The 22,506-nt window shown below is 56.1% G+C and overlaps 1 protein-coding gene across 1 annotated transcript; it reads right to left on the bottom strand.

The window, feature by feature from the left end:
• Positions 1 to 226: 226 nt before the first annotated feature.
• FAM78A (family with sequence similarity 78 member A) lies at positions 227 to 19,251 on the bottom strand. Its single transcript, XM_010360960.2, has 2 exons — positions 18,089 to 19,251; positions 227 to 3,496 (listed from the first exon to the last, which is right to left on the bottom strand). Exons 1-2 carry the CDS (start codon positions 18,409 to 18,411, stop codon positions 2,968 to 2,970), a joined length of 852 nt encoding a protein of 283 aa, XP_010359262.1. The 5' UTR covers positions 18,412 to 19,251; the 3' UTR covers positions 227 to 2,967.
• Between the last annotated feature and the right edge of the window lie 3,255 nt (positions 19,252 to 22,506).

The raw sequence follows: 22,506 nt of genomic DNA, 5'->3' as shown, positions 1-22,506 counted from the left end.
GCAGGGCTCCTCTTGCTGGAACTGGTGCTGTGAACAGAGGCAGCTGGAAGGAGCAGGCCTCCAAGGCTGGCTCCCTCCTCCCATTCCCCAGGTCCTGAGCACAAGGATCCCAGCCTCAGCCCATCCTCCTGCCCTCCAAATAGGTTCACCCCTGTAGCCAGCACCGCTGAGCCACCCACCCCAAAGTGAATCGCCACTTCAGAAACATCCAGGACCTAGCCAAGCCTACTTTAAAATTACATTTTATTTCTCTTTATGAATATTTGTTTTTTGTTTTTTATAAAAAAAAAAAAAAGGTTCATTTTACATCTTCTTCAAGAGTCTTGTGCCTCCTGGTAAGTGCATTGGTTGGTTTCACAGTACTCTCCACGACCAAGGATGGTTCTTATTGCTGGAAGGAGTGAGTGGATGTCCACGCCAGGGCGGGGCTGGGGGACATAAGAGGAATCGGGGCCCCGGCAGGAAGCCTGGGGCCTGTGCTCCAACATGAGCAAGGAGGCTGAGGGGGCAGACTGGGGCTTAGCTGAGTGTCAGGACAGACCTGCAGCCTCTCCAGGGTCTTCCCAGCCCTTCTTCAGTGAGGAAGGAAGGGTGGAAAGAAGGGGCACAGGTGAAGGTGGGTCAGGGGGCAAGGTGGGCCGGGGGCCGGGCATGCAGTGGGAGGGGTGCTGGCTCCTGTCTCGAGTGTTTGCTTACACTCAAGAAATGGGGATTTGGGGGTCCTTCACCCCCCAGCAGCTCAGGAAGCCCCTTTCCATTCTGCTCTCCAGCCCCACTTCCGGGAAGAACCCGGCAGCCTGAGACCCGCTTCCTGAACCCCCAGGGTCCTGTCCCTGCTTTAGTGCAACAAAGACCTGAGTGGAGAAGTCTCCAATGAATGAAGGCCAAGATCCAGCCCCGTCCCCACCCGTCCTCAGACGTGCAGCTGAGACCCGCTGTTCCCCCAAAGCTACTGCCTTTCTGGGTGGCACGGCCTCCATCCTCACAAAAGAGAACCTGCAGTTTCTGTGGGGAGGTCCTGGCCCCCACCAGGGGCCCCCTGAGCACCGTGCCAGCCGGCAGCTCCAGCCCAGCGTGTCCCAGGACAGCCTCCTGGCACGAGCTGGGCCTGGAGACAGACGGCAGAGGCTGAACAGTCATTAAGCACCCCTTGAATAAACGCAACAGCCCGTGGACAAAGGAGCAGGCCAGGGACCTCGGTGCCCACACTGTCCCACGCTGTCACGGAGACTCCTACAAGTGGCTCAGCTGCAGCAGAAATGGATTATTTTTCTAAATGGATGGTTTTCTGTGCTTGGTAATTATTAGGCTGAGTATGGGCCCCGGGCGGGTAGCTGTGTGTTTGGCAAGCTGGAAGGAACACGGCTTCAGTGGGATGTCCCCTAATCGCCCCTGCAAGTGGCCACAAGGCAGACACTGCCCAGAACCCTGGCACAATGGGTCAGGACTCAGTAAGCCCTGAGGCTCCAGTAACCTGGGACCGAGGGAGGGCAGGTCCCAGGGATGGGCTTCCAGACGTCTGTCCTCACCTGTCACTCTCCACTGTGCCAGCCCAGCCTCCAGAGTGGCTCTGACCCCTCTCTACCATGAGCCCACCCGGCCCTCCCAGCCCTTGGCCTGGATTCACTTCGAGGACAGGAAGCAGGGGCTCGGCCGACTGCCTCCCAAGACTTCCCTAGAGCTCAGGTGCCTTCTACCGCCATCAGTGTGACACCCAGAGCCTGACTGCACCATCCGCTGCCCCGAAGGCCTGGGAGGGGCGCCCCTGAGAACGAGCCCTGTCTTGGCCCTTTTACAGTACACCAGGGGCCAGCCAGCCACAGGGGCCGGGGCCCACCTGATTCAAGTCTTAACATGCCCTGCAAGAAGGGATGTGATTGCCTTCCTTACCTTTGAGACTAACACTGAGGCTGTGTGTCGGCGGTCCGGGTCGCTGGCCCCCAGGCATTTGGGACCAGTGTGGATGGAGAAGGAAAAAACCACACAGCTGGAGGGAGGGCCAGGGATTCAACCTGAGTGGGTCCTGAGGACTGAGGGTGAAAATTCCCTGGGTTCACAGGAGCTTCCCTCTCTCTTCCTAGAGCCGCCCAAGGGAAGTTAAGGCTGCTGGGAAGAGACGGGAGAAGAGGCCAGGCTGCTGGCAGAGCCACCCCCTGGCCAGGGCTCACAGCCCCTCTCCGCAGGTGCCGGGATGAGACCTGGGGGTGGAGGGAGAGAAGGGGCTGTTCAGGCGGAATCTGCCTGTGGTTTTGTTTCTGCCAAAAAGAAAGAGTGAGCAGCTGGTTTCAGGTCTAAAGGCCCATCCTCACTCTTCTCCCAAGACAACCGGGAAGAAGGGCTCAAGAGACCCTCACAGGCGACCCCACCCCTCCCTCCACCTCTGGCAGAAGAGGAAAAGTCCGGTAGAAAAGAGATCCTGCTTTCTTTCTCCAATTGGTTTTCTTCCTTTAAATTCAGCTTAAGGCAAAAGTTTGGCAAAGCAAGTCTACATAAGGCCGCATGACAGAGGGCAGGGGGACCCGAGGGGAAGGCCGGCCAGCGCCACAAATCGGCAGCAGTGCGGATCTGTCTCTTTGATCGGGGCCGGAGCTTCCCTCCTAATCGGCTCCTCCTCCTCCTGCCCCTGAACCCCCATAAGAGGAGTTTTTAAAAAACGGAAAAAGCAGTGTTTCAGGGAATCTGTTACAGGTGCGTGACTGAAGCTGTGAGCAAAAGGAGAGGCAAGGAGACCAGAGGTGACCCTGAGGGCGCACGTGGGGTCTGTCTGTCCTGCTTAGGTCTCCCCCCTCCCTGAAAGGAAGCAGGTGCCGAGTGCCGGGGAGGCCTTCCCGGGGGGCCTCAGCACAGTGAGATCCGCCCGCTGGAGAGGGTAGAACGGTTGTATCTTGCTGAATGACTGAAGAGTGAGTCTGAGTTTTGTTTTCAGCGGTATTATTATTTGCGAAACCTAGTGGGTGGCCCTGGCTGTCACCGGTGCTTGGGCGGGATCACCACCAGTGGCTGCCCGTACTTGGGCCGCCACATGAGGACCTGGGCATCGTTGGCATTGGGCTTGACCAGGGCGCTGGGCGGGATGGGCTCGTTCTTGCTTAGGATTTTGGGCTGGTCCTGGGCAATGGGCTCCCGCAGCCGGGCGCGCTGGCCCAGGGGCCGGTTGGGGTTCACCTCGATGCTGAGCTGCATGCGCCAGTGGAGCGTCTGTAGGATGATCATGTCGTTGGTGGAGGTGTTGGTGGCCACCAGCCAGGTGGTGAAGCTCTGGTCCCGGTAGATGTTGGTGAGCTTGGCTACGTTGCTCTCGCTGACGGGCACGGCCCATGTGACGCTGGGGTAAAAGTTGTCATTCATGCTGATGATGAACTTGGAGTCTCTCTTGGTGGGGCCCACGATGGTGCAGGTCTCCGTGGTGTTGCCGTACCAGGGGTAGTTCACCCCGTCAGAGTCGCTGATGGCTTGGATCTTGCCCTCCTGGAGGTCGGGGAGTTCCCAGCTGGACCTGAGGACAAGGAAGGCCAGTTCACTCACTCGGTCACTCAAGGAGGGCTTTTCTGTGTCTCCCTGGTAGGCCAGGGGGCTGTCCTGGGCCCTAAGGATGGAACAGACCCAGCAGACCACCTGGTCCCCTTTGACATTCTGGGGGCAGGGGGTCAGACAATAGCTGGGAGTGTCACTGTCATCACTACCGCTGTTATAATCATAACCCTCGGACAGAAAAAGGTGGCCGGCCTGGCCCAAGTTGCTCCTGGGACATAGAGATCCTACACTCCCATGTGGCCGTGGATACAGTAGCATCTGGGAGCCCGTCCCAGGCTGTAGAGGCCCCTTAATTTAACATTACAGGCTCACAGACAATCTTCTCCATGCAACCCCACCCTGCAGATACAGAAAGCAAAGAGGTAGGCTGGGGGTGGACAATGAGGCTACCTTTTCCTAAGGACATTTGGCCAAGTGGTGGAGCCTGGGACCCGGGCGCCTGTTTCCACCAAGGCACCTGTAACAAGGAAACTCAGGACAGCCTGTGCCCACTGTGTCTTCTGCTCACCTACGTGCACAGTGGGTACTCCCAGGAACAAGCTACTGTTAAAAATGCACTCCTGGCCAGGCGTGGTGGCTCATGCCTGTAATCCCAGCACTTTGGGAGGCTGAGGCAGGCGGATCACTTAAGGTTAGGAGTTCAAGACCAGCCTGGCCAACATGGTGAAACCTCCTCTCTAATAAAAATACAAAAATTCACTTTGGGAGGCCAAGGCGGGCGGATCATGAGGTCAGAAGTTTGAGAACAGCCTGGCCAAAATGGTGAAACCCTGTCTCTACTAAAAAAAATACAAAAAATTAATCAGGCATTGTGGCACATGCCTGTAATCCCAACTACTCAGGAGGCTGAGGCAGGAGAATCGCCTGAACCCGGAAGGCAGAGGTTGCAGTGAGCCGAGATCATGCCATGCACTCCAGCCTGGGCAACAGAGTGAGAGTCTGTCTCAAAAAAAAAATAATAATAAAAACTAGCGGGGCACGGTGGTAGACGCCTGTAATCCTGTAATCAGGAGGCTGAGGCAGGAGAATTGCTTGAACCTGAGAGGCTGGGTTTGCAGTGAGCTGAGATTGTGCCACTGCACTCCAGCCTGGGTGACACAGTGAAACTGTCTCAAAAAAAAGCATTCCCAACTGGACGCAGTGGCTCACACCTGAAACGCCAGCACTTTGGGAGGCCGAGGCTGGCCAACACAGCGAGACTCTACCTTTAAAAACAAAAAAAATGCATTCCTGTTCCTAGAATTAATCACAATAGCCAAAAGGTAGAATCGATCCAAGTGTCCAACGACAGATAAATGGATAAACAAAATGTGCTATATACGTACAATGGAATGTTCTTCAGCCTTCAGAAGGAAGGACGTTCCAACACAGGCTACAACACACATTATGTTGAGTGAAATAAGCCAGCCACAAAAAGACACATACTGTGGGATTCCACTTATGTGAAGTCCCTAGTGTTGTCAAATTCATAGAGACAGAAAGTAGAATGGAGGTTGCCAGGGGCTGGGAGAAAGAGGAACGGAAAGTTGATGTTTCTTGGGGACAAAGTTTCAGTTTTGCAAGATGAAAAGAGTTCTGGGCTGGGCGCTGTGGCTCACACCTGTAATCCCAGCACTTTGGGAGGCCAAGGTGGGCAGATCACCTGAGGTCAGGAGTTCAAGACCAGCCTGGACAACATGGTGAAACCCCGTCTCTACTAAAAGCACAAAAATTAGCCGGGCGTGGTGGTGGGTGCCTGTAATCCCAGCTAGTCAGGAGGCTGAGGCAGGAGAATCGCTTGAACCCAGGAGGCGGAGGTTGCAGTGAGCCGAGATCGTGCCACTGCACTCCAGCCTGGGCAATAAGAGCAAGACTCCATCTCAAAAAAAAAAAGAAAAAGAAAAGAGTTCTGAAGATGGATGGTGGTAAAGGCTGCAAAACAACTTGAATGGACCTAATGCCACTGAGCTGTGCACTTATGAATGATTAAAATGGTCTATTTTTGTCAGGCATGGTGGATCACTTGAGGTCAGGAGTTTGAGACCAGCCTGGCTAACATGGTGAAACCCCATCTCTACTAAAAATACAAAAATTAGCTGGGCGTGGTGGCGGGCACCTGTAATCCCAGCTACTCGGGAGGCTGAGGCAGGAGAATCGCTTGAACCTGGGAGGCGGAGGTTGTAGTGAGCTGAGATCGCGCCACTGCACTCCAGCCTGGGTGACAGAGCCAGACCCTGTCTTTAAAAAATAATAAAAATAAAATAAAATGGTAAATTTTATAAAATGTTACACAGGCTTTACCATAATTTAAAAAATGCATTCCCCTACTTACACATCATATAATGTTAGCAGTTAGCAAAATAGGGGCCGCTATAGGAGGAATGATTAGGAACATGATTTTGCCAATTTTCCTGTTCATCTCATTGAAAAGCTCACTCATTAGAGTAACACCTGCTTAATGGGCATCTCCTGCCCAGCCCCTGAGCACGCCAGACTCAGGGAACCTGGAGGAAGCTCAGACAACCTCACTGTCTGGAAGTACCCAGTAATTCCAAAGATCTGGGGAGGTCCACAGCAGCAGGCAGGATGACAACGGGGTGAGCCTGCTCATTCTTTCCCCAGCACGGATGAAGAAGCGGGTCAGAGTCTCTTTGCCCACTGGGGGCCTGGTCTCCTATTTCAGAAGAAAACGCCCGCTCTGTCCTCACCCAGAGCTTACACTTGTTGGGAACAGATTCCCGTTTTTTGGTTTTTCAGGGCAGAAAGCAAACTTGCATAAGGAACCCTGCTTTGGCCTTGCCCCCTTTCATTTACAAAGAGCTGAAGGCCTGGTTTGGGGGAGGGGCTGGGCAGCAGAACAGCTCTCCTCTTCCTGACCCCAGCCTTGGGGTTTCCTTTCCTTTCTGCAGTCCTGAAACTCCCAGGCCCTGGCTCAGACACAGACAGGTGAGGAGCCTCCCGGACTGGCAGACAGCACTGCGTCATGCGGGGCATGGCTCAGGGCCAGGCCCAGGGCCAAATCGTCACCAGGTTGCAGGGATCCCCCCACCTGGCGGGTGCTAGGGGTACGGGAGATGTGTAGCTCAGGGGCACCTGCGACAGCCCAGGGTCTACTGTTAGCCCCAGCTGCTCGCACTGCGGTCCAGTCACAGACGCGCGGAGCCTCCACCGTCTCATCAGCAGCCCATGGACAATCCGCCGACATCTGCCTGCCAGGTTTTTGTGATGATGAAATGTATTGATACTCACTGCCTGGTGCAACCAGCAGCAGTCAGTGGACGCTTCTGGAGACACTCTGAGGGTGGCATGAGCAGTTAGAGGTGTGCCTCTCCCAGACCAGGTAGCCCTGATTTGACCTGAAGCCCTATTTTGACCTGAAGCCTTTTCTGACCTTTCATTACTATTTTTTTCTTTTTTTCTTTTTTTTTTTGAGACGGAGTCTCACTCTGTCAGGCTGGAGTGCAGTGGTGAGATCTCTGCTCACTGGAGCCTCGGCCTCCCAGGTTCAAGTGATTCTTCTGCCTCAGCCTCCTGAGTAGGTAGGACCACAGGCACCCACCACCATGCCCAGCTAATTTTACATTTTTAGTAGAGACGGGATTTCACCATGTTGGCCAGGCTGGTCTCAAACCCCTGACCTCAGGTGATTGCCCACCTTGGCCTCCCAAAGTGCTGGGATTACAGGCGTGAGCCACCATGCCTGGCTGTAAACAACCTGAGATTTTCAATGCAGTGACAGCAGAGCCTTGAACCACACTCGGGGCCCTTCTGAGTGCAGGCCCCGGGCAGCTGTCCAGTCCAGGAGCCCAGCAGGCCGTTCACCTCCATGGCTGTGGGCAGAGGCAGGCAGGGCCACCTGTCACAATCCCATCTGCCCAGTGACCCCAAAGGACAGCAGGCAAGTCCAGGCTGGAACCCAGGCGTCAGAATGCTTCCTGGGCTGAAGTGGCTTCCTCAGCCTCCCACAGTGTCCCTGTCTTGAGTCCCATCGTCACCTACCCAAAAAACATCTGCAGGGCACCTGCTTGGCACCACAGGCCATGAAGCCCTGAAAGGGGTGGACAGAGCTACTGGCCTGGCCAGCAATGGTGAGGCCTGTGTCTCCAGGACACAGCGCCATCCTGGACTCTCCCTCGCCCCTCCAGACTGTGCCCCTTCTCCTCCTCTGCCTCCACCCTGGCCTTACCCTTCCCTGGTCTCCCAGCCTCCTGCAATCTGTTCCCCTCCCAGAAGCAGCGCGAGGTATCTTCTAAAAACACAAATCCGATGGCATGGCTCCAACCCTGTTAAACCGGCCATGACTCCCCTATGCCCTTAAAACTGACACAATTGAAGACTAGAGCCCCGCGTGCATGCACACATGCATATGTACACACACGTGCGTGTACACACACGTCCTCCCTGGGCTCCAGGGCCCCAGCCATTCTCAGCTGCTGCAGTGGGCCATGCTCCTCCCTCTCAGGGCCTTCTACCGGGAGAAGTGTCATCCTCGTCCTCATCTTCATCCTCCTCCTCCTCCACCCCCTTTTCCTTCTCCTCCTCTCCCCTCTTACTCCTCCTCTCCTCACTCATAGCTGCTCATTACTCAGCTCTGCAGCCACCATCCCAAAGAAGCCTGCCTGGACCCTCCACATGGGCCAGGTGCCTCCTGGTATTCAACGCCACTGGATCTCATCCCACTGCCCTGTGGCCTGTTCATGACGGTGATTAAATACTGATGCACTCATTTGCTGCCAGTCTCTTTCCCAGACAGACCACGAGACTGTGAGGGCAGGGCCAGGCCTGCCTCACCCATCACCACATATCTGGGATGTATCACAGCACCTGGCCCAGCTTCAGGTACCATCAATGTCTGTGGCCAGGATCAATGGCTGTCAGTGCACACTGGGGTCTCCCCCAAAGCCCATAGGGCATCTCTGTGAGGAGTCCTGAGCCCCTAAAGTTGCTCTGAGCTTCTGCTTACCCTGCAGGGCTGCAGCTGCAAGAGCCTCTTGCTGGACGGTCTCCTTAGCAAGTGCTGACAGCAGGTACCACTCCCTGAGCACACGGGCTGCGCCGGGCACACCTCCCTGGGGCTGGGGCTGTGGGGTGCATTTCACGGAGGAGACTTAGGGCAGTTAGAGGCCGGGTCTGAGGTCACACAGCTGGGGAAGTCACTGGGCCAAGGTCCCCAGTCTGACCCAGCTCTTACCCCACCAGCCTCTAATGGAACCTAAGCGATTCTCCCACCTCAGCCTCCCAAGCTACTGAGATGAGCCACCGTGCCTGACCTAATCAGCTTTTAAAAGAATTAACTATGGGAGTCTGAGGCTGGAGGGTGGGGTATCGCTTGAACGCAGGAGGTCAAGACCAGCCAGGGCAGCAAAACAAGAGACTCTCATCTGTACAAAAAACTTAAAAATTAGCCAGATGTGGTGGTGCGTCCCTATACTCCCAGCTACTTGGGAAGCTAAGGTGGGAGGATTGCTGGAGCCCAGGAGGTCAAGGCTGCAGTAAACTAGGATTGCCCCACAGCACTCCAGCCTGGACAACAGAGTAAGACCCTGTCACTAAAAGAAAGAAAAGTCAACGAAATTTAGAAACACCTTTGAAATAGCAGGTTGGATATGCTATATATACAGATATATGTTCTAACAGGCATTAAATATGTTGCATTAAAATAAAATTTAGCCTTAACCTTAAATGATTGACTCAAATATTATTCCACCTCCTACAAGCGGCTCACATTGGGCACCTTAAGAAACACCTTTGGCTGGGCGCAGTGGCTCAAGCCTGTAATCCCAGCACTTTGGGAGGCCGAGACGGGCGGATCACGAGGTCAGGAGATCAAGACCATCCTGGCTAACCTGGTGAAACCCCGTCTCTACTAAAAAATACAAAAAAAACTAGCTGGGTGTGGTGGCGGGCGCCTGTAGTCCCAGCTACTCAGGAGGCTGAGGCAGGAGAATGGCATAAACCCGGGAGGCGGAGCTTGCAGTGAGCTGAGATCCAGCCACTGCACTCCAGCCTGGGTGACAGAGCGAGACTCCGTCTCAAAAAAAAAAAAAGAAACACCTTTACAGATAAAGACTTGAGGCTCCCGGGTTAGGGCCTGCCCATGCCACATAGTCTCCTGCTCAGCCCTGGTTTCAGCCCCTCACACGGGCCAGGCAGGAAGTTAGGAATTATTTTACCTACCCCCCAACGGTATGGATTCTATAATCTGATAAAATTTGCTGAAAGTACTCATTCTGTAAAAGCTTTAAAATTTTTCAGAAATGATTGCCCAAGAGCCCCCATTCCACACTGGACAGGCATCCCGGCTTCCTGACTTCCCCCCGTGCTGCTGCCCCCCCCCAGGCTCTCCCCACCACCACCAGGCCACCAGGCCGTGCTCTCCTGGTCTCCCCAACACCTGTTCACCAGGTAAGGGAAGGGCTGGAGGTCTCGCCTCCCACAGGGCCTGCCCACAGGGATTCCCCCACCACAACAAACTCCATTCCTTCTGGGACCCAGACACCTCCCTGCCGACCCCACCCCTCTTAACCCAGGCACAGCAGTGGATCACTGGGATTTAACACGAGGAGGAAAGACCAACAGAGCCTGTTTAATTTTAGTTATAGGCCAGGCGCGGTGGCTCAAGCCTGTAATCCCAGCACTTTGGGAGGCCGAGACGGGCAGATCATGAGGTCAGGAGATCGAGACCATCCTGGCTAACACGGTAAAACCCTGTCTCTACTAAAAAATACAAAAAAAAAAGAAACTAGCCGGGCGAGGTGGCAGGCACCTGTAGTCCCAGCTACTCGGGAGGCTGAGGCAGGAGAATGGTGTAAACCCGTGAGGCGGAGCTTGCAGTGAGCTGAGATCCGGCCACTGTACTCCAGCCTGGGCCGACAAAGCAAGACTCCATTAAAAAAAAAAAAAAAAAAAAAAAAAATTTAGTTATAAAAGAAGTGCTTTTAGGCCAGGCGCGGTGGCTCACGCCTGTAATTCCAGAACTATGGAAGCCAGAGGAGGGCGGATCGCTTGAGGTCAGGAGTTCAAGACCAGCCTGACCAACATGGTGAAACCCCGTCTCTACTAAAAATACAAAAATTAGCTGAGGACAGTAGCGCCCGCCTGTAATCTCAGCTACTCAGGAGGTTGAGGCAGGAGAATCGCCTGAACCCGGGAGGCGGAGGTTGCAATGAGCCGAGATAGCACCACTGCACTCCAGCCTGGGCAACAGGAGTGAAACTGCGTTGCAGAAAAAAAAAAAAAAAAAAGCTTATTAAGTGAAACCTGAAACCTACCTCCCCATGTACCCCTCCCCGTGTGCCCCGTGTTGTACTCCGGTAAACATCCTTTGGGACCTTGCTCTCTGCATATACACAGGACATGTTCCCAACTTCAGTATTTTCTTTTTAACAAAAATGGGTTTGTACCCTACATATTGTTTTTTTGTTTTTTTGAGACGGAGTCTTGCTCTGTCGCTGGGGCTGGAGTGCAGTGGCCGGATCTCAGCTCACTGCAAGCTCCGCCTCCCGGGTTTACGCCATTCTCCCACCTCAGCCTCCGGAGTAGCTGGGACTACAGGCGCCCGCCACCTCGCCCGGCTAGATTTTTGTATTTTTTAGTAGAGACGGGGTTTCACCGTGTTAGCCAGGATGGTCTCGATCTCCTGACCTCGTGATCCGCCCGTCTCGGGCTCCCAAAGTGCTGGGATTACAGACTTGAGCCACCGCGCCCGGCCTCCTACATATTGTTTGATAACTTTAAACAAAAATGTAACAACAATGTACCATTTCCCCACGTGGGAGTATCCATAGCTCTACCTTGTCTTCAGGGCCTGTGGCCCTGCCTCAGAGTCTGCACTGCAGACAGACCATAATTTCACTCCCTCTTAAGGGACCCTTGAGTTGTTCCTGGGTTTTTGCTATTAGGAGCCGTGCTGGAGTTAACATCCTTACTTGTGCATTGTTTTTTTTTTTTTTTTTTTAAGACAGTCTCGCTCTGTTGCCTAGGCTAGAGTGCAGTGGAGTGATCTTGGCTCATTGTAACCTCCACCTCCTGGGTTCAAGCAATTCTTGCACCTCAGCCTTCTGAGTAGCTGGGATTACAGGCGTGCACCACCACACCCCGCTAAGTTTTGTATTTTTAGTAGAGACAGGGTTTCGCCATGTTGGTCAGGCTGGTCTCGAACTCTTGACCTCAGATGATTCGCCTGCCTCAGCCTCCCAAAATGCTGGGATTATAGGCGTGAGCCGCCGCACCCGGCCCATGTGCATCTTTATGTGCTGCTTCCCCGGTTCACGTGATCATTAACTCACTTGTTCAGTAGATTATTTTTTTGGACGCCTCCAATATGCAGGCCCTGAGCTAGGGGCACAAAGCTTCTGTAAGAAGCTCTAAAAGTACAGGCTGGGCACCGTGGCTCACGTCTGTAATCCCAGGACTTTGGGAGGCTGAGGCAGGTGGATCACTTGAGGTCAGGAATTCGAGACTAGCCTGGTCAGCATGGTGAAATCCCATCTCTATTAAAAATATGAAAAAAAGAAAAAAAAAGCCGGGTGTGGTGGCAGGCACCTGTAATCCCAGCTACTCGGGAGGCAGAGACAAGAGAATCGCTTGAACCCGGGAGGTGGAGGTTGCAGTGAGCCAAGATCATGCCACCGCACTCCAGCCTGGGCGACAAGAGTGAAACTCCATCTCAAATAATGTACAGCCACCGAGCTAAAGGGCTTGCACGTGTGGACGGTAACAGGCACAGCCAGGCTCACCTCTCAGCATCCTCGCCTGCCGCAAGTGTCCTCCCACAAACAACAGGTGAAGACGCTCCCCTCCCCTGAACACTGGGCACCACTGATCTTTTTCATTGCACCCAACTCTGATCAGCAAAACAAAGGATGTCAGTATGTAACTTGTCATTTCCCTGATTACTACGGCTGTTGAGTGGCGCCTCGCACGTCTCCAATGTTTGTTTCCAGTGCTTGGACGGTGGATGAGGGCTGCAGCGATCCCTTGGCCGGGGCTGGTCCTGGGGGAGCTCTCTTTAGGCTGGGTCATCCCCCTTACTTCCTCCCACCCCAAAGCCTTGAAACAAGGACTTCCCTCTCCCACCCACCCCGCCCTTGCCTCTGCCAGGGCCCAGCAGATGGGGGAGGCCGCCTTCCGGTTACAGAGAGGAAGCCTCCTCCTCAATTGTTCTTTACACAACTGACGCTCAGGCCCCGGCTTCAGGAAGAGGCCACGTGGTCAACAGGGACATTCCTCCATGGCCTGTCCCCAGATCTGCTGGCGCTGAGCAAGACTGCTCGGGCAACCAGCTTCAGGTCTTAGAAGCTGTGACCACATCATAAAACGAGGCCTTCCCGAGTTCCTGGGGAGGACGCTGGGAGATGGCAGGTGGGAAGGCGCCCGAGGTAGCCATTCTCAGGGTCATCCCAGCAGGGCTGGGTGGCACCCAGCAGTCCCTCTACCCCTGCCCTGTCCCTTCCCACCAGACTTTTTTTTTTTTTTTTTGAGATGGGGTCTCACTCTGTAGCCCCGGCTGCAGTGCAGTGGTGCGATCACAGCTCACTTGCAGCTCTGACCTCCCTGGGCTCAGGTGATCCTCCCACCTCAGCCTCTCAAGTAGCTGGGGCTAGAAGCATGCGCCACCGTGTCTGGCTAATTTTTTTGTATTTTTTGTAGGCACAGGGTTTCACTGTGTTGTCCAGGCTGACTACTGGCCTTTCTTTTTTTTTTTTTTTTTTTTTTGAGATGAAGTCTCACTCTGTTGCCCAGGCTGGAGTGCAGTGGTGCGATCTCGGCTCACTGCAAGCTCTGCCTCCCAGGTTTGCGCTGTTCTCCTGCCTCAGCCTCCCGAGTAGCTGGGACTACAGGCACCCGCCACCACGCCCAGCTAATTTTTTGTATTTTTAGTAGAGATGGGGTTTCACCATGTTAGCCAGGATGGTCTCGATCTCCTGACCTCGTGATCCGCCAGCCTCGGCCTCCCAAAGTGCTGGGATTACAGGTGTGAGCCACCACGCCCGGCCCCGCTGGTCTTTCGTAACACAGTGACAGCATTCATGCTATAGACAGGAGAAGGGATAATGAAACCCAGGAGAAGGAATAATGTAACAACAGCAACAAGACAGCCACCTTTCCGCTGACTCTGACAGGCACCGCATAATGAATAAGACATTGTTAGTATCATGATTCATAGCTGTGGTATTGACGGCTACCATATATTGAGTGCCTGGTATATGTGAGGTGCTGGGTTAAGCTCTTATCATCACAACCCTATGAGGGCGAACTCATATTCCCATTTCACAGACAGGAACAGTGAGGCTTGGAAAGGTTAAGAGGCTGGCCCAAGGGTTGGGAGCTGGGGCTCACACCTTGCTACACACGAGCATGGAGCAGTGTCCCCATCAACCCAAAGAAACCCTTTCCATCTGAGCTGCTCCCCCTCCTCCCCACCCAGTCTGCCATTTGGCAGAATCCAGAGCCATAAACTGCCCCTGGCCTTGGCCTTGGCCATGGGCGTGGCTGTGGGCCAGGTTCCCAGGGGGCTCCAGAGAAGGGCAAACCAGGGACAACGTGAAACTTCTCCCACACAGGCGAGAAATTGTGACTTGTCATTTAGAAGACTCTGTGCCAGCTGACAGGTGGCAGTTGAGGAATTGCGGGGGCCGGGCTGTGGAGGCAGGTGTCTCCAACAATTTGGGCGGGGGGGTTGGCTTTTAAAGCGATGTGGGTTGCACCCAAAGCCACATAGAATTCTCTGATGCTGGCACAGAGAAACTCACTCTTTTCCAGCTCTGTCTGTAAAAGTCAGGGTATTATTGAGATGGTGTGGTTTTTTTGTTGTTGTTTTTTGTTTTTTTTTTAATTGTTCCATTTCAAATATTTCAGACCCAGAATGTCATTCTAAAAAGTGATCCTCCTGGTTTAGGGATTAATTTTAAGCAGGGATAATGTTTGGGGGTATGATGGATTTCGGTTAAGTATCTGGAATTAACATTTTGGATACAAGTCCATTTGTAAAGAATGAAAGCCCTAACCTAGCTCTCGTTACTTGGCTGTCCCTTCCCCGGGCCACTAAAGCACAGGGCCTGGGTTTCATTTTAAGGATGTGAATTGTCTGAGTCAAGTCCAGCGGTCCTCCACTAGGTGTGATTTCATAGCCCCTCCTGGGGACATCGGGCCCTCCCTGGGGACATTACTGACTGTCACAGCTTGGGGGGATGTGCTCCTGGCACGCAGTGGGTAGAGGCCAGGGACGCTGCCCAGCCCCCTACCCATGCACAGGACACCCCCCACCAGCACAAAGAATTACCTGACCCTGGGCCAGGCAGAGCAGAGGGACAATTCTGGGCTGGTTGGGGTTCCTGGTCACCCCAACCACTGTTCCCTTTCCTTCATGCCACAAGGCTTAAAAACTCGGAAAATGGAAGGCCTGGGGCAGGGGAGACAGGAAGGGAGTTTTAAATCCCACCTAAGGCTCACACCTGTAATCTCAGCCCTTTGGGAGCTGAGGCAGGCAGATCACCTGAGGTCAGGAGTTCGAGACCATCCTGGCCAACATGGTGAAACCCCGTCTCTACTAAAAATATAAAAATTAGCTGGGCATGATGGTGTGTGCCTGTAATCCCAGCTACTCTGGAGGCTGGGGCAAGAGAATCATTTGAACCCAGGAGGCAGAGGTTGCAGTGAGCCAAGATTGGCACCATTGCACTCCAGCCTGGGGGACAAGAATAAGACTGTCTCAAAAAATAAAGAAAGAAATAAAAATTAAAATTAAAAAAAATAAATAACTAAATCCCACCTAAATGCTTCTATTTCCATTCAGCAAGGAGCTAAAGCAAGGTGACATCCTGGCCTTCTCCACGAGCCCTTCAAGGGTGCAGGTTGAATCCGGGACTCTATTCTTTGGCCACTCAGCCCATTAGGATGATTCTGTTGATTACTAATAAGCACTCGGCAGCCTCCTCCTCTACGTCTCAGCTACAGGACGGTCACCCATACTGGCCTCTCGCTGAATCCTCACAGCAGCCTATGGGAAGTTCTCACTCTCATGGACAGACACGGAATGGAAGCCCAGGGGCTGCCTGGCCAAGGCCTTAGGAGCCAGGACACGTGGACCCTTCTGCCCAACTGCTCCAAGCCGCCCCTCCCAGGGAGCCTCTGACTCCATCCTGTCCCTGGGGCTGGTCCCTGTGTATCCCAACTGGGATTACACAGCCAGTGCACCCAGGGAGAATGAGCTGGGTGGGACACAGAGGCTCCCTGAAGCGAAAGAGGAGTCCCGAGAGCGAGAGGGAGCAGAGAGAAACGTCAGGGGCAGAGGGAGGGCAAGGAAAATGGTCTGGAGCCACTTTAAAACGCAAGCTCTTCATGCCTTACACTGCTTTAAAAAGTTTTAAACTCAGGAAGTGGGCCCTACGTGACAGACAAAGACTCAGCCTGGGGAGAAGATTCACTACACAGTGTGGCTGACATCTGTCCTAATTCTGTAGTTTTAGCCACTCACGTCTGATAGAATAACAGTAACAATGACAACACCGCTAAGGACGATCCCCATCCCATTACTGCCTGCAGTAAGTATTCACCACGAGCTTGGCGCGGGGCTGATTGCATGGCAAATTTGGTTGGCTTGAGTGATTCTCACAAGAAGTCATGGGGAAGGGTTTATTGCCAGCCCCATTTTGCAGATGTGTACACTGAGGCTCAGAGCAGTAAAGGGACTTGCCTAGGGTCACATCCTGGAAAGTGGCAGAGCCTGGCCCCCCGGCCACATCTGCCTAAGAAGGCATGAGGCTCTTCCAACCAGGAAGTGAGGACTGGGACAGGGAGGGCAAGGCTGCCTCAGTTCCCAGTCTCAGGCCTGGCTCCAGCCACATCACCCTCACCTACTCAGGGTCACCAGATGGAGAAGAAGTCTTAGTCAAGACATCGGAAGCCCATGTGCACAGAAGGGGAAGCTGAGGCTTGGAGTCTGTACCTTGGGTCAGGCCTGTGGCCTCCCCACCACATTGCACCAACCTCATTAGAATACAGTCCCGACGAATGCTCAAGTCTTTCCAAGTTCAGAAGAAGACACTGGCTTCCCAACCCCTTCTAGGGAATCAACTAGGCTTAGCCCAAAACCCCGAGGAAGACTTTTGTTTCTACAACTGCCCCGGATGCCTTCAAAGCCCGAGGAGGTTTCTGGGCTTAAGGGTTCTCAGAAAAGGTCCTCACTGCATAACTAAGAATCATGTTTCCCTGCTTAGAATAGAAAGGCAGCCCCCGGCCTGAACTGGATTACTAGCTGCTCTTGAGACGCAAAGGGCTTGGCACAGATACCAGGCTGGTGGAGACGGCCGGTGAGAGCCTCTGCATGTGCCCCCCCCGTGCACCTCTTTGGGACGGTCACAGTCACACGCTGGATTTAAGGGTTACTGTGATCCTCATGTTTCCTTTAGAACTTTGCAGTCATTAAGTAGAGAAGCCACCAGACTTGGTGTCCCACCATCCTCCACCCCTCTCATTTACAGGTGGCCCACGAGGTTCTTAAATCTGTGATAAGTTCCAACTCCTGGGGAAATTCTCCTCTTTTCCCCACTTGCAAAACGGGGAAGTGAAGCTGCACAGGGTAGACGCTGAGAGGGGCTCTGGGAGTGTCTGCGGCCAGTCACAGGGCCGCATGGGTGGGCTGCCCACCAGGACCTGCCTAGCCCTCCTCATGCTCAGAAACAGCTATTTTCACCACCACTGTCTTAGGGTGAAGCTTCATGTGAAGTCACTCTCCCAACTCTGCCTAAATGCAGCTCTTTCCACCCTGGGGACGGCTTTCTCTGGGGTCAGGAAGCAGGCCAGGAAAGGAGCTCCAGGGCCCCAGGGTCCTCACCGGGACCCCCAATACCCTAGGCACACTCTGGAGACGGGGCTTCAGGGCTGCAGGAGAGGCTCCTCTTTGCTGTGGCTGCTAGGGCCTCGCCGGGGGAACACTGGACTTGTCTGCATAAAGTGGTCTTCTGCCTTGGAGACAGAAAGCGTTACACTGTGAAGAAATCAGGCTTCTAAAACTAACTGTGCTCTCAAACACAGTGCCGTTTGGAACAGCGAAGCACTCCCCCAGGTCCTCGCACGCACTGGTATAAGCCAGAAAGATAATTGAGGCCCAATCGCAAAGCCCTGAACACACGGGTCTGGGAGTTGCAGAGTGCCTGAGTGTCTGCCATGGGCCCCCACAGGGCCAGAGGCCTGGAGGGCAGCCCTCCATCCTCTCTGGTGACCCCTGATGGCACTAACACTCCTCAGGCGGACGGCACGCTTGCTCTGCCAGGAAACACTGGGAGGAATGTTCCTCTGCTTTCTCGGCATCTTGCAAGGAAGGAGACGGGAACCCCGGGGAAACAGTGGCAGAGTAGGGTGCAGGACTGTGATTCCAATCTAGATCCACAGGGAAACTCTTCAGGGAGCCACCGGGCTAAGGAGGCCACCTGCATACCTGCCTAAAGCTTCTTCTGGCCTGGGTCCTGTCTCCATGGTATCTCCACCTTCCCCCCTATCGGCCGCCCCTCACCAGGCCTCCAAGCTCGGCCATCCCTAGCAGTTCCGAGAGCTGGCTCTCGGCCGTACTCACATGCCCTGCTCGCCGTACTGGTTGTAGAACTCCATGTGGCTGCACGCCTGGATCCAGCCAACTATCCAAGTCTCCTTCTTGGGGATAGGAGGCATGACTACCTGGGCCGAGGCCCGGAAGTGGGGTGTCCGGTAGCGGAGCACCACGCTGGAGGACTCATCGATGCTGGTGGGGACGGGGTCGATGGAGGCTTTCACATCAATCACCGTGATCCCTTCCCGGAAGACTCTGGCTTTACCTCCGATGCTCTGAATACAGCCCATGGCACACAGGAGCGCTCTGATCTCCAGGGAAGGCCAGCAGTCACAGAGAAAACCAGGCATTGAAAGGACGGAAGCTGCAGGACCCAGTGCAGACGGCGCTGCTCTCCAATCTCAACTCTCAAGACCGATATCCATAGGATAGAAAAGTCACTGAGTAGAGGGGGGTCGCATATATCACTACCTCGGCCTGTTTATAAATAAGGATTCTGCTGCATTTCACAAACCCTGGGCTCGCTCTTCTTCTCCTCGCAGTGGACAAAAATCACCGATATTCTTTGGGTTAAAAAAAGAAAAGTTTGTAGTTTAATGAATAATTATGTCGTTCTGACATCCGGCCCTTCTGTGCCTCATACGCGGGGACGGCAGCTCGCAGACTCTCCCTCAAGTCTTCGGAGGAAGCAGGCGAGCGCCGGCAGACTCATAAATAAGGAAGGCTCCGTCCCCGTGCGGTCGCGCCACCCTCGCTGCAGAAGCCTGACTTCCTGCCCTCCGGCCTTCCGCACGCGCTCCCTCCGGGCCCCGCACCCGCACCCGCCCGGCGCGGCCGAATCAATTGCAGAGCAGTTTCTGTCCGCCGGCCGAGGTCCCGGCGCCCTCGGGGCAAGCGCCGACCCGCGGCTTCCAGGAGGCGAGCTCAGGACTCCGGCTGCTCGCCGGTGTCGGGGGAGCGCGCCGCGGGCCCCGTCGGCGCCCACTCGTGGGCGCCGGCCGGACGTCCCCACGCGGGCACGCCGCGTCCCCTCGCCGCTGTCGCTGCTGGCCGCCGCGCAGGGTCCCGGGGCTGCGCTCCAGCCGCCGCCGCCCGCTTCGCCACGGCCGCCGAGGACCTGGTGGGAGGTGGAAGGGACAGCGCGTCAAGGCCCGCCTCAAAGTTGAGCCGAACTTTGCTACGGGGGGCGCGCGGGGGCGGCGACGCGTGTGCGCTGGGCGCGGGCTGCGGAGCTGACGGCGCAGCTCTGGGCGGTCTCCCCGGAGGCGGCGGCCCCCGCCCCCTGCGCCCGCTCCGTCAGTGGCGGCCGCACGACCGCGCGCACCAGCGAATAATAGCCGCCCGTGACATCTCCGCTGATACCGTCCCTGCCGGGGGCGGGGTGGGGGGCGAGCGGCTGTCGCTGCAGGGGGCGACGAGCACTTGCCCTGCGCTGTCCCTACCACCGCGCCGCCAGCGCCAGGTGCCCCTTCCCCACCCCGTCCCTCCGGCCCCTTGGGCACAGCGCCACCCACCAGGGCCGTCGGATCCGGCGGGCACCCCTTTCCCTGCTGGGGTCCCCCGGCCCTCGGAGAGCGTAGTGCCCCCGCCCCGCCGCGTCAAGCGCCTCTGTCGCCCCTCTCCAGCCGCTAGCAGCCCCGGGTCCCCGCGCGTCGGGCGCGCTCGCCGCTGCCAGGGAACTTTGGCGCGCACGCCCCCACCCGGGCAGCGCCGCCGACTCACCTGCCCCGGGGGCCGCTCCGCTGGCCCAGGTCGCCGCCCTCCGAATGCCCCTGACCCAGCCGCGGGCACGTTCTTGGGGCGCCCCCACCCCCTTCCCCGGGCACTGTCCCTTGGCTCTACTGGAATCTGGGGCCGGCGTGGGTGCCCCCGGCCCCCACCCTCCTCCCGGCTCGGGACTTCGGGGGGCGGCCGGGGGCGGAGGGCTGAGGCTCGGGGCTCTCTCGCCCCCACCCCGCGCGCCTCCTTTATTTTATGATCATTGTGAGAGCGCTGTCGCCGCTCAGCCCCGCCGCCGCGCCGCAGCCGCCTGGCGCGCCCCGCGCTGCCTCGCTCTGCTGCAGCATCGGAAAGGCAACCGGGTCAAACTTTGCAGAAACTCGGCCCCTGCGCCGGCCCGGCCCCCGCGTCCGCTCGCCGCCGCCGGCCAAGCGCAGCCGGCGCACGCGGGGACCGCCGCCCGCTCGCCGGCCCCGCGGGGATGCAGGTCCGCAGGCGGCGGCGGGCGGGCGCCGCCTCCTCCTCCCCGCCCGCCCGGCTCTCCACCCTCGCTCCCCGCACACAGCCCGCCCTCCCCCTGGTAATCCCTCGCTCCCCCTCGCTCCCTCTCTCTGCAGCTGCTCGGGGAGCTGAGCCTCTCCTTGAACAAACGACATTTCCTTTTTGGCCAGCCCCGGGAATTCTGGGTAGTGTAGTTCCGCTGCTGTCTCGGGGCCAGGTGGGCTGCTCCCCGTGCCCTTTGAACTCTACGGACCAGAGGTTTTCTGGTGCTCCGAGCACATGCAGAAGGGCTGCCCTGCCCTGGGGTTCCTGATTGCAGGGAGACAGTGGCTTGGTGGAGACAGCGCGGGGGCTTTGTAGGCTCCAAGGCTGGGAAGGTCGAGGGGAGGAGAGAGAAGTTTGGGGAGAGGTGGGTCCCCTCGAGCAGGTCTGCGGGCTGCCTGTTGGACCCCAGCTGTGTGATGAGTGCTGTACCAGAGCATCGTTTCAGCCACATCGGCCTCCCTGTGGAGGGAGACTGTGATGATGTGCACTTCACAGAGCAGGCACCCAGAGCTGAGAGGCTGGGGGATTTGCCCAAGGTCCTTCTCCCGTCTCCCCGCAGGTGTCCCAGCTGAGACTGGGAGCCCGGTGGTCCCAGTGCAGGGGCTCAAAAGAAGCGTGAGGCTCTACAGCCATGGGAGAGCTATGAACCCCACCCCTACCTTGCAGCCAGCCCTAGGGAAAGCCCAAGCAATTTGTGATATAAGGACATCTGGCAGCTACATTAAAGCCACATTCTTCATCCCCACCCCATTCCCATGACTCTGACTTCCACAGGAGCCCACAGCCGGCACAGGGCAGGTGCTTCCAGCCAGCCCCAGAGCCAGAGCACGCTGAGTGCATAAGGGCAGGGCTGGAGGGGCCGGGGGGCTGGCCACTCTTGGGTCTCTCCTTTGAAGGGTGAACAGCCAGACCATCTCACAGCAGCACTGACCCAGCCATGGAGCAGGAAGTGGCTGGCTAGGGTGGCCTCCGCCTCTCACCCAGCCACACCCTCACCCCAGCACTGCTGTGGCCCATGTCCCCAGCTAGTGAGGAGGTGGTCCCTTTCCAGTTCAGCTAGTAGGTGACTTATTCCTAGTCCCACTGACTCGGGCCAAGGCAGGGGAGCCAAGCCAATGCCACAGAGAAGGCCCCTTGGCCTGTTGGACACAGTAGAACCCCAGACAGCACACAGATTACATCAGGGCCCCACATAAATGTCCATTTCCAGGGAGAAGTCTTCCCTGGCCTCTTCACCATGTGAAGTGGCCTCTCCCTTCTATGAACTAATGGCCCCCACAAAACATTCTGTCCCTCTGGCACTCACAGGGCCTTCTACACCTCTTGTGCCATCAGATAATTACTGCACTACTCAGTTTATATGTAGGGAAGATATTCGCTTTTGAGGTGTCTGTTTCATTTCTCGACTCGCATCTCCCCGACAGCCTGGCCGGGGTGCTCTGAGAGGGTAGGAAGGCTGTCCTGGAAATGAGGTGAATGGTTCAAGGGCTCCATGAACAGGGGCAGAGTTGCACGTCCCTCTCGTGGAAAGGACAGGGGTCAGAGCCCTGAACCGCCTCGTGAGCAGTGAAGCTGCTGGAGGTGATTTCCCAGGAGTGGGCTCCCCTCAAGGCCAGCTGGGAGTGACAGTGTCCCCCTCAATCTTGGGCTCTGCCTGAATTTCTGAAGCACCCACTGTGTGTCAGGCATTACATTGAGCAGGCACTGTCTCTTCTATCCTTGACTTTGACCCTGAGCAGTGGGCTCCACAGACAGAGAAAACCAGGGATCAGAGGATAGTGACTTCTCAGAGGCTGGATGCCAGCTCAGATCTGACCAGCTCCAAAGCCCACAATCAGCTTCTTCACTAAGCACACCCCACTTGCTAGCCGGGGCCAGCCCCTCAGAACTAGGATAGGACTGACCACTAGGAAGTCCTACCAGCAGAGGTGTGTGGACGGTCACATGGTGAGGGCTTGCAAAGTAGAAGACCCCTTTCCCTTAACCTGCTCCCCCTTGACATCGCCCCTGCACAGGATGTCATCTCAGTCTGCAGGAGAACAGACCGGTCAGCGTCGGTCCATGGGCCTGTTTGCAGGCTTTGAGTGAGGGGGCAGCTCTGCCAGGCAGGGGGTGTGAATGGGCTGGGCTCCTGTGTGCACTGCCTGCCCTGGCTTCTGAAGCGCCCACCAGGGTTCCGG

The sequence above is a fragment of the Rhinopithecus roxellana genome, chromosome 16 (genome assembly GCF_007565055.1).
Source record: "Rhinopithecus roxellana isolate Shanxi Qingling chromosome 16, ASM756505v1, whole genome shotgun sequence".
In the NCBI taxonomy this organism is placed as follows: domain Eukaryota; kingdom Metazoa; phylum Chordata; class Mammalia; order Primates; family Cercopithecidae; genus Rhinopithecus; species Rhinopithecus roxellana.
The sequence above is the reverse complement of the archived record's forward strand: the minus strand, read 5'-3'. Positions and strand labels throughout refer to the sequence as shown.